The 18,065-nt window shown below is 41.8% G+C and overlaps 1 protein-coding gene across 1 annotated transcript in view; it reads left to right on the forward strand.

Moving 5' to 3' along the window:
- Window positions 1-325: 325 nt before the first annotated feature.
- RP2 (RP2 activator of ARL3 GTPase) overlaps window positions 326-18,065 on the forward strand; it is a 49,170-nt gene continuing 31,430 nt past the window's right edge. The window contains exon 1 of the mRNA XM_027054005.2: window positions 326-659. Within this exon, the coding sequence (XP_026909806.1) occupies window positions 558-659 (102 nt within the window). The 5' untranslated portion in view covers window positions 326-557. The remainder of the gene's footprint in view (window positions 660-18,065) is intronic.

The raw sequence follows: 18,065 nt of genomic DNA on the forward strand, positions 1-18,065 counted from the left end.
TTCCTGCTCCCTCGCCACTTGCATCATAAAACTGAAGCTTAATGTTCAACTAGGGATCCCTCCCGCGCCTAGAACTTGGAAACTGAGAACCAAGGGCAAAAAGACAGCGGAGCCAGCACTCCCAGCGGCTAGAGAGCCCCAGGGAGTCCTCGGAGGGGCGGGGCCGGGCTGGGGGCGGGGTCGGCCTTGCGTGCGCCAGAGCCGGCCGGGCCCGCCACTGGGGGGGGCCGGCGCAGGAGCGGGGCGCGGATTGGTTGTATGGGTCCGTCGACCTCTCTTCATAGGCCGCGCAGGGCCGCTCGCGGGGCTTTGATTGGCTCACGGGGCGCCGAGTGGTCATTGGCTGCGATGGGTCGTCTGGGCGACTAGGAGGAAAAAGAGAAGGGGTGTTGGGCCTGGCGGGCTAACCCGGATTGGGGACAGCTGGCGGTTCCGCGGGGCGGTGTCCGGAGAGCTGCGGGGCCCGGGAGCCCGGGGTCCACGCCACACTCCCAGGAGGTGCCCGAACCAGCGGGCCGGCGAGGAGTAGCGGCCAGCGAGACCCGCAAGCCGGGACCATGGGCTGCTTCTTCTCGAAGAGGCGGAAGGCTGAGAAGGAGTCGCAGCCCGAGGGCGAGGAGGAGCGGCCGAAGCAGTACAGCTGGGACCAGCGCGAGAAGGTAACCGAAGTCCCTCGGCCATTGGTTTCGGCCGTCCCGAGCCGTTCAGCCGGGGTCCCTGGCGGCCCCGGAGGACTGAGGGGGGCCGACCCAGCGGATGCAGTTCGCGCGCGCGCGTTCTCCTCTCTCTCACGCGAGTAGTTGGAAGTCGGGGGGGGGGGGGAATGACTTTTGGAGGGGGGAGCGGTGAAATAACAGCGCCGCGGAGGACTGTGAAAGCGCTGGAAGGCGCCTTCGAACTCATTGTCAGAGTCCTGGGGGCTTTCCCTCCGGTCTGAGGGCGGACTGTAGGGAAGGAAGCAGAGCCTCCAATGCCCCTAATCTCAGATCTGTTCATTTCACCCGCTGCGCGGAGCGGGGTTTTGTCCAGTCGTCGAGTTACACGTGGGACCGATTCTCATCTCTTTCGCCGCTCGCGTTCGTTCTGTGGCTGTTTTCTCTTTTGTCTGCCCCAGCGGGTAAATCTCTTTAGTGCCTAGTGGTATATTCTGCTGAATTTTCTGTTACCGAGTGGACTGTTGATTTTGCTTTCCCTCCTCCCTCTTCCAGTTCCCCGAAAGGAATAATGAAAAGCGGACCAGTCTTGGAATGTGTGTTAAGACTGTATGGTGAAAATAACCAGCATAAACCGGGCAGTACTTTACTATTGTTTTCAATGAATGAAAACGCCCTTCTTTTTACTTCGGTCTATAAGCCAGAAATGAGAAAGCTTTGAAATGTCCATTGGTGTTGCACAAAACACGCTTAGTCATAAATTTCATAATGTTTCCTCTTTCTACATAGTTCTGCATTTGTGCTTAGTAAATTACTTTGATAGACTTCTCAATTATTTTTCTTTTCCAGAAAAAGATTTTTTAATAAGCGTTACGAACAGTTAACTCCTTGCTTAATGCAACTTATCTTTACCCGTGAATACTTTAAAGTTGGTATTCATGTTATGATTTCAGAGACCTTCCCGCATGGTTTTCAATCGCCGGAATAATTTATTCATGTAAACTCAGTTCTCCAAGTGTCAGCTTTAAGAAACTGGAAGCTTTTTGCAGAATTTTGAGTCGCAGCTTTCTGTCCCATTTTTCACATCCTTCTTAGATTGCATGGTATATTTATTCTCTTATCTATACTTGATAGTATCATTTTATTGCCTAGGAATGGAAGGTGCTGTGATATCACACACAAATATTGCACCTATGATTTAGGGCACCTGGTTAAGTGTTACAATTTCCTGGTTTCTGAGTTGGAGCCCCACATCGGGGCTCTGTGCTGACAGTTCAGAGCCTGGAGCCTGCTTCAGATCCTCTCTGTCTCTCTGCCCCTCCCCTGCTCGCACTCTGTCTCTCTCTCCCCAAAATAAATAAACATTAAAAAAATTATATTTGGTGGACAGTTTTTTAAAAGATTCATTTCCTCAGTCTTACTATTTCTAACAATGCTCTTTAACCTTGAACTGTCTGCTATAGAGAAGCTTGTGTGTTTGATTTTTATTTCAGCTTTTTGTTTTGAAGTCATAAGCTAAAACTAAAGTGCTTTTATTTTATTTAGAGTAGTCATGGTTGCCCTTTTGATTCATTCATTACTTCATAATAAATTGTCTTAAAGTTAACCTTTATTAATATAATGTTCAGGTTAGTGAGAATCTCATGTTAATTATTCTCCTTTTAGATACATGGATGTGTTCTGTGATTTTTTTTTCTTTTGCTTTTTGGCTAAGTAAGTGCATCGAAAAATACAGTAGTGGACACCAACACCTAAGCTTTCTGCCCCATATGAGCATGTAATAAACTTTCAATTGTAGACACTATTTTGTGATCACAGGGAACATTTTGGGGGAACACTACTAGGTAATGTAATTGTAGAGGTGGAAGACCTATTACTGGATATGTAAAATATCCACGCCTCTGGATATGTGCATAATAAAAGTTAAAATCTTGATCAAGTCATCTAATCAGAACTTTCTAACTAAATGAGCATTATATTGTGAAAACAGTCCAGTTTTAAAATCTGTTGGGGGCACCTGGGTGACTCAGTCCATGAAGCTTCTGACTCGTGATTTCAGCTCAGGTCATGATCTCATGGTTCATGGGTTCAAGCCCTGCATCAGGCTCTGCACTGATAATACAGAGCCTGCTTGAGATCTGCCTCTCTGCCCCTTCCCTGCTTGCTTGCTCGCTCTCTCTCTCTCTCTCTCTCTCTCTCTCAGAATAAATAAACATAAAAAAAATTTATTGGACTTGGGGTGCCTGAGTGGCTCAGTTGGTTGAGCGTCCAACTTCGACTCAGGTCATGATCTCACAGTTCGTGAGTTTGAGCCCTGCATTGGGTTCTCTGCTGTCAGGAGGAACCCACTTCAGATCCTCTGTCCCCCTCTCTCTCTGCACCTCCCCTGCTCATGCTTGCTGTCTCTCTCTCTCTCTCTCCCTCTCAAAAATAAATAAACATTAAAAAAATCTGTTGGACTGTTCGAGAAAGAGAATTACCAGCTTACATTTTGAGACGGTGGAGGTACCACATTTCCAACATTGCTTTTTTCTTTTTGGGATTTTTCTTTTTCTTTTGGAATTATTAGGAGTTCACTCTACGGTGCCTCATTTATGGTAGCCTACTAAATTTTATATGATTTTAAAGATTTTTTTTCTAGTTCCTTATCTCTTGTGAGGCCAGTTTGGGCTAGTGTACAAATGTTCTGGATTAGTCCAATGATACTTTTACTGAGTTTAGCATGGTCTTGCTTGCTCCTAGAAGACTTTAGTTGTACCTTATTAAGGAACAGAATGCAAATACGTCCCAGAGAACATAAGCGAGATAAGTTTTAAAGTTACATCAGACAATTACCATTCAATTATAGATGTAAAAACAAAATGCATTGCCTGAAAAATTTCCTTGCAACGTGGAAAAGTGGTGTCTAAATTTTTCCTTAGGTTGTGTAATCAGAGTATCTTTATTGAGAGGCGCCCTCTGGGTTTTGGGTTTTGACTTGTGTAATTGGGTTGGTCTTAGGGGACTGAAGCTGGGAGAAATTGTCTCAGGATGTTTGGAGACTAGGTGTTGTCATGGCAACTGATTTACTGTAATCAACAGTGTATGAAGCTTATTTTCTATTGCTGCTAACTTTGAAAAAGTAAAAAAGTTACTGTACAATTACTACATTGGCATGAGAAATATTTTCGGATTGTAACATCAGTTTTTTAAATCATTTGGAAAGAGGGGCGCCTGGGTGGCTCAGTCGGTTAGGCGGCCGACTTCGGCTCAGGTCATTATCTCGCGGTCTGTGAGTTCGAGCCCCGCATCGGGCTCTGTGCTGACAGCTCAGAGCCTGGAGCCTGTTTCGGATTCTGTGTCTCCCTCTCTCTCTGACCCTCCCCCGTTCATGCTCTGTCTCTGTCTCAAAAATAAATAAACATTAAAAAAAATTTTAATCATTTGGAAAGAAATGCTTTTACCCTTGTTATCTGTGTGCTGCCTCTCACAGTTAGACAAATTATTCTATATATATATATATGTGTGTGTATATGTGTGTGTGTGTGTGTGTGTATGTATATATATATATATATATGCACTCCAACACCAAGGAAGACTCAAAATTCTAAGAATTATCCCTGCCCTTAATGAGCAGGCTGGCTTTATTGAGTTAAAATAGGAAATAATTTAAGTATAAACAAAGAAAAGAGGAGTGGTACAGAAAAGAAGTTTTCATTTTCTGGTTATTCATACCAATACTCTCCCTAGATGATAGAAATGAGGATTAGTCCTCTAAACAATGCTGGCCTAAGTATGAAATTTGTGAATTTGAGTATGAGCAACACATCTTGTATCCATTACACTTATCTCATGTTTGGTAGAAATAAAACTAAACAAAAGCCTTCTACCAGGGATTCGAGTAACTGCGTTTTATTTGGTGTCTGTGTCGTGACCTATCCAATAAAGCAGTCAATTTGTGTATTTCAGGTTCTTTGGCTATAAAATGGGACAGTGATAAAGAATTTTTTACTATTTAGTAAGGTAAAGCCCTGGCCTGAGGGGTTAGACAACAGTGGTCACCTCTGAGGATAGAACTCAGACCAGAGATTGCCAGGGAGGAGGGGGACGGGGATGGGGGGGGGGGGGCAGAACCGGTCTTATTATAAAGCAGATCATAATTCCTAGGGTTGTTCATCAGCAGAAGGAATGGCTTTGTGAGGAACTCATGTGCATATTAATCAAAAGATTCAGACAGTGCCTGGATGGCCACCTACTAGAAAGAAGCGTCTGCATTGAGGAGGGGGCTAGATGCTGTTTTTAGCGTTTTAAGTATGAACAGTGCATGTTCTAGGTATCCATTGCTGCATACCAAACCACTCTAAAACTTAAGGGCTTAGAACAATGGCAAGTACTTATTTTGTTCACAACTCTGCAGTTTGTGTAGGGCTTAGCAAGGTTGACTCTCCCCTCTGTATGGCATCAGATGCAGCAGCTTGACTGAGGACTGGAAGATCTGCTTTCAAATATAGCTTAATAACAGAGCTGGCTGGCAAGTTGATCTGGCTTTCGACTAGGAGCTCAGCTAGGGCTGAGGGCCAGGGGCCTCTTATAGTTGCGGCTTCCTTGCAGCGTGATGGCTGGGTTCTAAAGGCAAGTGTCCTAAGAGGGACTGGCAGAAGCTGCATGATGTTTTCTTTTCTTTTCTCTTTTCTTTTCTTTTCTTTTCTTTCTTGACGCTGAATTCTCTTTATTTTTTTTTAATTTGTATTTTCCTTTTTTTTTTAAATATAATTTATTGTCAAGCTGGCTAACATACAGCATGTACAGGGTGCTCTTGGTTTCGGGGGTTGATTCCCGTGATTCATCGCTTCTGTACGACACCCAGTGCTCATCCCAACAGGCACCCTCCTCAATGGCCGTCACCCATTTCCCCTCTCTCCCCTGCCACCCCATCCACCCTCAGTTTGTTCTCTGTATTTAAGAGTCTCTCATGGTTTGTCTCCCTCTCTGTTGGAAACTATTTTTCCCCCTTCCTTTCCCCCTGCATGGCGTTTTCTAACTAGCCTCAAGTGATGTAGCATTACTTCTGCCACATTCTGTTCATGTTCAAGGGGAGGGGACCTCTTGGTGGGAGGAGTGTTAAAGAATTTGTCTACGTGTTTTACAAGACCAGTGCTCTAACCCCTGAGCTCTGGAGCCAACCATTGTCTATGTGTTTTAAATCTTTTTTTAAAAATATTTATTTATATTTGAGAGAAAGAGAGCACGCCCGTGAGCAGGCGAGGAGCAGAGGGAGAGGGAGACAGGATCGAAATGGGCTCTGCCTTCACAGTGGGGAGCTGGATTTGGGGCTCAAACTCATGAACTGTGAGATCCTGACCTGAGCCAGAGTTGGATGCTTAACCGACTGAACCTCCCAGCCACCCCCGCATGTTTTAAATCTTTTACATGAAGTTGTTGTTACTGCTTTTAAGCGATAACTAGCTTTTTGTTTATTTGTTTTCAAAATAGCTTTATCAGTAATCAGGAAAATTAAAATTAAAATCGCAGCGAGATATCACCTTACACCTGTCAGAATGGCTAAAAGCAGAAACTCCAGAAACACCCAAGTGTTGGCGCGGATGTGGAGAAAAAAGAATCCTCTTGCACTGTTGCTGTTGGTGGGAATGCAAACTGGTGTGGAATACAGTATGGAGGTTCCTCAAAAAGATAAAAAATAGAACTACCCTATGATCCAGTAACCACACTACTTGGTAGTTACCCAAAATATACAAAAACACTAATTTGGAGGGATATATATACCCCTGGGTTTATTGCAGCATTATTTACAATAGCCAAATTATGGAAGCAGCCCAAGTGTCCTTCAGTAGATGAATAGACAAGACGTGGTGTACATATATATCAGCATATTATTCAGCCATAAAAATGAAATCTTGCCATTTGCAGCAACATGGATGGAGCTAGAAAGTATAACGCTAAGCGAAATAAGCCAGTCGAAGAAAGACAGATACCATATGATTTCACCCATGTGTGGAATTTGAGAAACAAAACAAATGAACAAAGGAAGAAAACAGAGAGAGACAAACCAAAAAACAGACTCTTAACTATAAAGAACAAACAGATGGTTATCAGAGGGGAGGGGAGTGGGGGTATGGGTGAAATAGGTAAAGGGGATCAAGAATACACTTATCTTGGGGCGCCTGGGTGGCTCAGTCAGTTATACATCTGACTTTGGCTCAGGTCATGATCTCATGGTTTGTGAGTTCGAGCCCCGCATTGGGCTCTGTGCTGACAGCTCAGAGCCTGGAGCCTGCTTTGGATTCTGTGTCTCCCTCTCTCTCTCTCTGCCCCTCCCCTGCTCATGCTCTGTCCCTTTTTCTCTCAAAAATAAATAAACATTTAAAAAAATTTTTAAAGTACACGTATCTTGATGAACACTGAGTAATATACGGAGCAGTTGAATCACTATACTGTACTCCTGAAATTAATATAACACTGTATGTTAACTACACTGGAATTAAAATTTTAAAAAAAATTAAAAATGTGTTTAGTCCTGAAAAGGACTAGTAATAAATGTCTAAATTTTCTAAAATTTTTATAATAAGCACACCTTATTTTTTTTTTTTGAGGGAGAGAGAGAGAGAGAGAGCGCGTGTGTGCGAGAGCACCCATGAGAGAGGGGCAGAGGGAAAGGGAGAAAGAGAATCCTAAGCAGGCTCCAAACCCAGTGCAAGCCCTACATGGAGCTCGATCACAAGACCATGAGATCATGATCTGAGCCAAAATCAAGAATTGGTCGCTTAACTGACTGAGCCACCCAGGCACCCCAGGCACACCTTATTTCTATAATCAGATATATATGCAATGTCTATAAATAGAAATATTAATAAAAATGTGATCTCTGGGACCAAATATATAATTAATGGATACCTTGAAAGACTAATATAGATTACTTGACTACTGATTATAATTCTGTTCAAATCTGTACAAACATAAAACCAGGCATAAATCCCTTATGGTTATACCATTCTAAAATGATAAAATAAAAAGAAAAATTTTAAGCACATGTAAGTATAAAGCTAATTAAATTAAAAAAACAACTTTAATATTAAAAAGTAACTTTAATGAGATAGAATTCATCTACCATACAACTTACTTGAATTGTACAGTTCAATAGTTTTAATAACTTCACAGGGTTATGGTACCATCGCTATGATCTAATTCTAGAACACATTCATCTCCCACAAGATATCTATACCTATTAGTAGTTATTCCCACCCCCCTCCCCGCCGGAAACCACAATTTTACTTTCTATCTCTATAGATTTGCCAAATAACGCAGTATTTAGTCTTTTGTTACTGGCTTCTTTCATTTAGCATGTTTTTGAGATTCACCCATATTGTAGCATGTATCAGTACTTTATTCCTTTTTATTGGTGAATAATATTCCACACAATAGATATTCACTTATAAATTTTATTTGTCCAGGGGCGCCTGGGTGGCTCAGTTGGTTGAGCATCCGACTGCGGCTCAGGTCATGATCTCACAGTTTGTGCGGTTCGAGCCCCGCATCAGGCTCTGTGCTGACAGCTTGCTCAGAGCCTGCAGCCTGCTTCAGATTCTGTTTCTCCTTCTCTCTCTCTGCCCCTCCCCTGCTCATGCTCTGTCTGTCTCTCAAAAATAAATAAATGTTAAAAAATTTTAAATAAAATGAAATAAATTTTATTTGTCCAGTTTATGTATCCATTCATCAGCTGATGGACGTTTGGGTTGTTTTCACTTTTGGGCCATTACAAATAATGCCGCTGTGAATATTCATGTACAAGTTTTTGTGTGGACATATATTTTTATTTCTCTTGGGGTCATCCCTAGGAGTGGAATTCCTGAGTCATATAGTAAACACAGAAGTTTACTGTATGTTTTTAACTTTTTGTGTTAACTGTGTTCAACTTTTTGAAGCTCTGCCAAGCTTTTTAAAAGTGTACCATTTTATTTTATTTTTCATGTTTATTTTTGAGAGATAGAGAGACAGAGCACGAGTGAGGGGGAGGGGCAGAGAGAGAGGGAGACACAGAATCCGAAGCAGGCTCCAGGCTCTGAGCTGTCAGCACAGAGCCAGACGTGGGGCTCGAACCCACAAATCATGAGATTGTGACCTGAGCCGAAGTCTGACACTCAACCGACTGAGCCACCCAGGCACCCCGCACCATTTTCTATTTCTGCCAGCAGTATATGAGGGTTCTAATTTCTTCACTCACATAAAATTTTGATAAAGAGGAAAAGCACAAGGAGTGAAAAATGCATGGGACTGGGTTTTTAATTTGCATTCTACACACCAATATACCTCCTTGGTAGAGGCATTTAGCTTTTCCAGCTCTCAATTTCCTAGGATCCCTTCCAGTTGTCTGATTCTTTGAGCATCTCTGGAGAGGAGAGGTAAGCATTGCTAGAAGCATTCAGGCAAATCTGGGTGAACAAAGCCAATGTGATAGGCTGTAAGATTAGATTAGGTGATATGGAAAATCCTTTTCTTTTTTTAATTTTTTTTACTTACTTTGAAAGAGAGAGCGCTGAGAGTATGAATGGGCGAGGGGCAGAGAGAGAGGGAGAGAATCCCAAGCAGGCTCTGCACTGTCAGCGCGGAGCCTGATGCAGGGCTCAATCTCACGACCATGAGACCATCACCTGAGCCGTAATCAAGAGTTGGATGCTCAACCAACGGAGCCACCCAGGTGCCCCTTCTCTTTTTCCTTAAAGTTTTTTTTATTTATTTCATAATCTCTACACCCCACGTGGGGCTCGAACTTGTGACCCTGAGATCAAGAGCCACATGCTTTTCCAACTGAGCCAGCCAGGCACCCCAGAAAATCCTTTTCAATCCTAAAATTTCATAATTCTATTTTGTGGTTATATGTTTAGCAACATGGTGAGCTGATATAAATATAATGCTTCACCTTTGTCTTCATTGTACTTAAGATCAAAGTACTGGTATTTATTATTTCTATAATTACATGGCACTACCATTTTCATTTAGGAAATAACCTTTCAGCTGTATAGCTATGTAGTCCTGAAATTGATTTAACAATGTTTAAATTTTAAGTAATTTTAGTTTAATTGACGTGTAATTTACATACAGTAAAATTTACCCTTTTGAAGTGTACAGTTCTGAGTTTTGGCAAATGAATACAGTCACATAACTGATCACTACAATGGAGATATAGTACAGTTACATCAACCCCCCAAATTTCCTCATGCTCCTTTGCAGTCAAGTCTGCCCCTAGCCTCTGATCAGTTTTTTATCCCTATAGTTTTGTCTTTTTGAGAATGTCGTATAAATAGAATCCGACAGTAACCTTTTGAGTCTGCCTTCTTTCACTTAGCATGATACATTTATTTTTTTTTATTAAAAATTTTTTTTAACGTTTATTTAGTTTTGAGACAGAAACAGAGCATGAACGGGGGAGGGGCAGAGAGAGAGAGGGAATTACAGAATCCGAAGCAGGCTCCAGGCTCTGAGCTGTCAGCACAGAGCCCAACGCGGGGCTCGAACTCACGGACCGCGTGATCATGACCTGAGCCGAAGTCAGACACTTAACCGACGGAGCCACCCAGGCGCCCCAGCATGATGCGTTTAAAATTCATCCATGTTGTTGCGTGTATCAGGAGTTCCTTTTTATTGTTGAGTAGTATTCCATTATTTGGGTGTACCATGTTTGTTTATCCATTCCCCAGTCGAGGAACATTTGGGTTGTTTTCAGTTTGGGTAATTATGAATAAATCTATTATAAACATTTGCAGACAGGTTTTTGAGTGAACATAATTTTTCATTTCCTTTGGGTGAATATTTAGGAGTGGGATTACTGACTCATATGGAAATTGTATATTAAACTTCATAAGAAACTGCCAAACTGTTTTTCCAAAGTGGCTGTGCCAGTTTGCATTCTTATGGGCAATGTATGAGGGATCCAGTTGCTATGCCACCAGCACTTGTTCAGTTTTTCTTTTTTTTTTTAATCTAATTTTAGCCATTCTAATAGGCATGCATTGGTGTTTCATTGTGGTTTAATTTGCATATCCTTGATGAGTAATGATGTTGAGCATTTTTCCATGTACTTATTTGCTGTCCATGTATTCTTGCTGAAGCGTTTATTAAAATCTTTTGCCCATTTTTTAAAATGTTTGTTTGTTTGTTTATTTATTTATTTATTTAGAGGCAGCAAGCATGAGCGGGGGAAGGGCAGAGAGAGAGGGAGACAGAGAATCCCAGCCCGTCTCTTCACTGTCAGCACGGACCCCAACTCGCGACTCTATCTCACGAACCGTGAGATCATGACCTGAACTGAAATCAAGAGTTGGATGACCAACCGACTGAGCCATTCAAGCGCCCCTTTGGCCCATTTTTTACAGGATTGTTTTCTTAATTGTGTTTCGAGACTTTTTTTTATATAACTTGGATACAAGTCCCTTGTCATATGGTGTGTTTTACAGATTTTTTTTCCCGCAATTAGTGATTTGTCTGCTCTTTACGGTGTCTTTTGAAGAACAGAAATTTTCTATTTTGATAAAAGTCCCAATTTTTAATTTTTTCTTTTACGGATTTGTGTTTTTGGTTTCACATCTAGAAAATGTTTGCCTAACCAGGATTACAAAGATTTTTTTTTCCCTCTGTTTTATTCTAGAAGTTGTAGGGTTTTTGGTGTTACAGTTAGGTTCTATGATCTATTTTGAGTTGTTTTATATGGTGCAAGATAAGGGAATTCTTTTACTTTTTTTACATATAGATTTCCAATTGTTCTGGCACCGTTTGTTGAAAAGACTATGCTTTATTGAATTGCCTTTGCACCTTTGTCAATGTATACACAAGTCTATTTTTGAACTCTCTATTCTGTTCTATTGGTTTATGTGCCTAGTAAACATTGGTTTCTGTTTGAATCTGGTTAACTATGAAGAAGCAGCCAAGAGAATGTTTTAGGAGCCAGATTGCCTGGGTCTCAGACTCAGCTCAAGCACTTACTAACTGTGTGAATTTGGGTAAGTTATTTAGACTCTCGGTGCCTAAATTTTCTCATCTGTAAAACAGAGATAATAGTACACAACCCTCATAGGGGTTTTTATGAGTTTTGAGTGAATGACCGTGAAGCACTGAGCATGGTGACTTGTTCCTGTACATAGCTTCTTATACTCCTGAGCCTTATTTTGGACTTCTGTGCAGATGGGCTTTCCACTAAAATTAACAGATTCCGGGGCGCCTGGGGGACTGAGTTGGTTGAGCATCCGACTCTTGGTGTTGGCTCAGGTCGTGATCTCACAGTTCATAGTTTGGAGCCCCGTGTCGGGCTCCATACCGACAGCACGGGGCCCCCTTGGGATTCTCTCTCCCTCTCTCTGCCCCTCCCCTGCTCATGCTCATTTGCTTGTGCTCTCTCTCTCTCTAAATAAATAAATAAACTTAAATAAAAATTAAATTAACACATTCCATTATTTCATCTCAGATTATCATTATGGAAATTTAACTGCAGAGATGAATTTTAATGGAAAATTTCATTGCTACTCAGTAAGAAAAAATAAGATGTTCACTTTTGTTTTCTGTTAGGAAAATAATGCTTAACTTAGTTTAGTAGCTGTATCGGGTGAACTCCAACTGTTGAAATAGTTTCTTTGATTTCAAAAGTATATCCACTACCTTTTGTGGATTATAGTAGGAAATACAGCCCAAACTACGCTCACTTCATAAGTGGCTCTTGTGAACAGGTAGCTTGAAATATGACGTTTCCATGTTTGTTTTTTTTAGGCACTTTATTTGAAAACTAGTAACTTGCAAAATTCCTGTGGTACTAAGCTTCAGGTTATTTATGATTACTTTTTGTTTTGAAGAACTTCCAAGATTTGTTGAGGAAGTATCCTAAGTTTCTCCTTCGTGGACCATATTGACAATCTGAATAATTTTATACTATACAACTCTTTAGCTAGAGGGTTAGTTTCTCCCCGTAACTATGAGAACTGAGGTATCCAGATAAAGTACTTAGACAAATAGTAAATTACATTTAACTCCTCAGCATTGACATTTGTTATGGACTAAATATCCGTGTCCCTTCAAAATTCATGTGTTGAAGCCCTAACTCCCATTGTGGCTGTGTTTGGAGATGGGGCCTCAAAGGAAGTAATTAAAGGTTAAACGGGATCATAAAGGTAGGGCCCTGATCTGATAGGATTAGGTTCCTTATAAGAAGAGACCTCAGAGAACTTGTTGCGTACTCACTCGGGAAGGCCATGCGAGGATATAGTGAGAAGGCAGACGTCGTCTGCAAGCCAGGGAGAGAGGTCTCACCAGAAACCAACCAACTGTGATGGCACCTTAATCTTGGACTTCCCAGCCTCTAGAACTGTGAGACATAAATTTCTGTTGTTTAAGCCACCTGATCTGTTATTTTGTTATGGCAACCAGTCTCAGTCTCCTCAGGCTGCCATCACAAAATAGCATGGGCTAGGTAGCTTTAAAGAGACATTTATCTTAGATGGTTCTGGAGACTGGAAGTCCAAGATCAAGGTGCCGGCAGATCAGGTGTCTGGTGTCACAGGTCAATATTGCTGGACATGAGTTAAAGCGTCAAAACCAGATTTTATTCAGTAACTACTGGCAGTGGGGGACAGAGCTGAGCTCCTTTCCAATTTGTGCGGAAGTGATTTCAGCGATTTTATTAGGAAAATGAGGGAGCAGGGAGAGCAGGGGCTTCGTAGAGTCAGAGAAGTGAAAATTGCAAAGTTGGTCAGTGTGAATGTGATTAGACGAGCTGTGTTCATTAACTCAGTTATCAAAGTGTGGATTCTATCCTCCCACAGAGACTGGTAGACAGAGGCCCTATCCTTCCTGGCATTTATATTTCAAAGGAGTAGCTGTCAGGTCCTTGAGAAAGAGATTTCTGAATTTTAAGACTTACATACTCACAGCGGTGAGTTCTTTTTAGTAAATGCTGTAAGAAAGGGAGGTCAGGGGCCCATTATCAGGTATTGGCTAGAACAAACAGTAAATTTTCCTGGCAGAAACATTTTCCAGGCAGGAATTATAATGGGGGGGGGAGGGGGGTTGAAGGGTCCTTCTAGAGACAGTGCTTTGTGCTGCTAGAAGCCATGCTTGAGTTTGGTGAAGTCTCTTACTCCAGGGATTGGGCCAGAGTTGTAGTGTGCCAGAAGTTTCCCGGTTCTCACTGGTGAGGGCCTGCATCCTGGCTCCTATTCAGTTACCTTCTTGCTATGTACTCATGGCCTTTCCTCTAGTGTGTACACAAGCAGAGAGGGAGAGAGAGGGAAGATCTTTTCTTTTCCCTTCTTCCTTCCTTCTTTCCTTCTAAGAGCACTAAATCCCATCATGAGGCCCTGCCCTCAGAACCTCCTCTAAACCTAAAGAGCCCAACTCCAAATACCATCACCTTGGGGGTTAGGGCTTCAACAGATGAGTTTTGAGACGACACAGGTATTCAGTCCTCAGTCCATATGGCTTCCTGTGCAGACTACGATAGCAGCTCAATCATTTCAAAGTTAAGAGTGGATGTTGTTTGTGCATTTGCAACAAGTCTTAACTACAGCTACTGATATTGTACTAATTATAACTAACGTAGTTGAAATTTCTCCGTTAAATACCGTGCATCTTGTGTATCACTTGCATGCAAAAACACATTAGCTAAATTCCTTTAAGTCATAGGTATTAACTGTTCTGTTTTGTTATTTTTATCTAAACACTGGTTTGCTACATACTTAATTCTTAGATAAACGTGCTTGCAAATGTTTGAACTTGCTATCCATATCTCAGACAAAGATAACTTGGCCAGAACCTTGAACCCCAAATTAATTCCCCAGGAAAATACACGCAGAGTGTCACATCAAAGTTTTAAGGAGTTTCTGGTACAGTGAGATAAGCCATAAACCGATAAACTGAAGCTTGAAGATTCCACTTGCCCATTGAACTTGAGGCCTTGGTAGAGCCAGGCCAACTCCTGGGCTCCTTTTCCCATACTCATGGCTTTCTTGCTCTTCTCACTCCCCACTGTGGGAGGTGGATCAGTGCCAAGGTGACAGGCTGAAGAAGCCCAGAGAATTGTTTTATACCCTCCTTAAAGCCTAAAGCAGAACTGGCTGAAACCACTGTTGCATGTTCCTTTTTTCCACTTTAAGGCCTGGGCTAGATCCAGATCCTGGTAGCCTGCGCCATGACCACATTCCCATTCCCATTCCCGTCTTCCAAGCGGAAGGTAGCCTCACCTTCCTTTTACCCCAGGTATGGGAGGGAAGAGAATGTAAAAAGGAGAAACCCAGGACTGATATTAGGAGTGCCTCTGCCTGGCTTCGTGTATAATTATCTTCCTACTCAAGTTGGCCAACTTGAACCGTGACCTAACTAAATGCCCCTAAGAATATCATTTTTGTTCTTGATCCTTATCAGGGTCTCTCTTCTTTGGAGATAGACTGGAGAATGGGGTGTGAAGTGTATGATTATCAAACTTAGTTACCCTTCACGTTTGTTTATTAAAGAGAAACCTAGGAGCTGCCTCCCTCAGGTTACACCCCGAGGTAACAAAGATTAAGTAGTTTAAATGGATTCAGCAAGGATGTGTGGAGCGCCTCTGTGGTGCCAGGCACTGTGCTAGGTACAGGGGAAAACAAGGGGGAGCAAAACAGATAATCCCTTCCCTGATGGAGCTTATGTCGTAATAGAGGACCAGTAGAATACAGATAATAAATATAATTCACACATAGTGCCTTAAAAGGAAGCTAAGTGCTTCGGAGAAAAATAAAGAAGGGTAAAGAGGTAGTATTGGAGGTGGTGTTTCAGTTTTAAATAGATTGGTTATTGGATTCCAGCCCAAAGATCACTGCACAGGAAGGGACAGAGACTGGTATTTAATGTAATGTAGATACTCCGAAAAGGGAGAGCAGGCTTCTGGTCAAGGAAACTGGAAAGCTTCACAGAAAAAGTTTGGCAGGTGGACAAGCAGACCTAGGAGAAGGCTGTCTGGGCAAAGGAGAATCAGAGGACATAGACAAGTCACAGAAAGTGACTGCAGATCTACTGAGGAAGAAAGGTCCCATAGGAGAGCAATAAGAATTAGGAGTAAAATGTAAGTTGTTATTACATAGTAGTGACTTACATTGAAAGATCTTCCAATATTGAACCATTTTCACGCAACTCGGGATGAATCCAGCTTGGTTGTGGCGCTTCCTCTTTTTATGGGATTGATTTAATTGGCAGTTGTCCCCACCTCCACCCCCTGTCCCCCCCCCCCCGCCCCAATCTATAGGCATGAGTGAAATGAACCTAAATTTTCTTCTTTTGCTGTGTCTTTGTTTTTCTTCTTAGGATCTCACTGGGAAGGCTAGTAGCACGAGTTAGGACTGTTCCTTTGTTTTCTATTGCCTTATAAGGTTTGCATAAACCTGGGATAAATAAAATCTGAATCTGCTTATAAAACCATCAGGGCCTGGTGTTTTCTTTGTGGGAACACTTAGCTAGCCCACTGCTTCTATTTCTGTAGTAGTAATAGCATTTTATTTAGGCTTTTAACTTCTTCTAGAGTCAGTTGTGATAAGTTATTTTTCAAGAGATGTGTTCATTTCATAGACAAAATTTCTTAAAGCTTGTTGGTATATAGTTGTTGATGCTGTTCTCTTTTTAACCTCTACTTTATTTAGGGTGATATCCCCCTTTTCATTCATACTATTTGTGTTTTGTTTTTATTTCCTTGATCATTCTTTCCAGAAGTTTGCCTAGTTTTTTCCTTTTTTTTCCGCCCACCCCCCCCCCCCAGCAAAACATATTTTTGGCTTTGCTGATGTTTTCTATTACATATTTAATACCTCAATCATTAACCTCTGATATTATTTTTTATCTTTTTTTCTCCTACTTTCTGTAAGTTTATTGTGTATTGTCTAATTTCTTAAGAAGGACATTTAACTGCTTAATTTTGAGTGTTTTTATTATAGCTATTTAAGGTTATAGCTTTCTGTCAAAGCACCATTTTTGCTGCATCCCAAATGTGGTGTCTTAACATTTAATTCTGAGTATTTTTAGATTTGATTATGATTTCTTCTTTAACCCATGGTTTATTTAGCAGTATGCTTTTTAAATTTTCAAGTAGGCGTCTATTCATGTTTTCTGCCCAAAGCATGAATAGACACTTCTCTAAAGAAGACATCCAGATGGCCAACAGGCACATGAAAAGATGTTCAACGTCGCTCCTCATCAGGGAAATACAAATCAAAACCACACTCAGATACCACCTCACGCCCGTCAGAGTGGCCAAAATGAACAAATCAGGAGACTATAGAAACAGGAACCCTCTTGCACTGTTGGTGGGAATGCAAACTGGTGCAGCCGCTCTGGAAAACAGTGTGGAGGTTCCTCACAAAATTAAAAATAGACCTACCCTATGACCCAGCAGTAGCACTGCTAGGAATTTACCCAAGGGATACAGGAGTGCTGATGCATAGGGGCACTTGTACCCCAACGTTTATAGCAGCACTCTCAACAATAGCCAAATTGTGGAAAGAGCCTAAATGTCCATCAACTGATGAATGGATAAAGAAATTGTGGTTTATATACACAATGGAATACTACGTGGCAATGAGAAAGAATGAAATCTGGCCTTTTGTAGCAACATGGATGGAACAGGAGAGTGTTACGCTAAGTGAAATAAGTCATACAGAGAAAGATACCATATGTTTTCACTCTTATGTGGATCCTGAGAAACTGAACAGAAGACCATGGGGGAGGGGAAGGAAAAAAAAAAAGAGAGAGGGAGGGAGCCAAACCATAAAAGACTCTTAAAAACAGAATAAACTGAGGGTTGATGGGGGGGTGGGAGGGAAGAGAGTGTGGGTGATGGGCATTGAGGAGGGCACCTTTTGGGATGAGCACTGGGTGTTGTATGGAAACCAATTTGACAATAAATTTCATATAAAAAAATAAATTTTCAAGTAGGCAAGAATTTTTTTTAATTGTTTTATGTTTATTTCTGAGAGAGAGACAGAGCATGAGTGGGGGAGGGGCAGAGAGAGAGAGGAAGACTCAGAATCAGAAGCAGGCTCCAGGCTCTGAGCTGTCAGCACAGAGCCCGACATAGGGCTCGAACTCACAAACTGTGAAGTCATGACCTGAGCTGAAGTCGGTCACTCAACTGACTGAGCCACCCAGGCGCCCCAGTAGGCAAGAATTTTTAAAATTATTTTTTGTTATTAACTTTTTAAGTTTATTTATTTATTTTGAGAGAGCAGGGGAGGGACAGAGAGAGAGGGAGAGGGAGAGAATCCCAAGCAAGCTCCTCACTGTAAGCACAGAGCCCAATGTGGGGCTTGAACCCAGTACTGTGGGATCATGACCTGAGCTGAAGTCAAGAGTCAGATGCTCAACCGACTGAGCCACCCAGGCACCCCTTGTTACTAACTTTTAACTTAATTACAT

The sequence above is a fragment of the Acinonyx jubatus genome, chromosome X (assembly GCF_027475565.1).
Source record: "Acinonyx jubatus isolate Ajub_Pintada_27869175 chromosome X, VMU_Ajub_asm_v1.0, whole genome shotgun sequence".
NCBI classification, from domain to species: Eukaryota; Metazoa; Chordata; class Mammalia; order Carnivora; family Felidae; genus Acinonyx; species Acinonyx jubatus.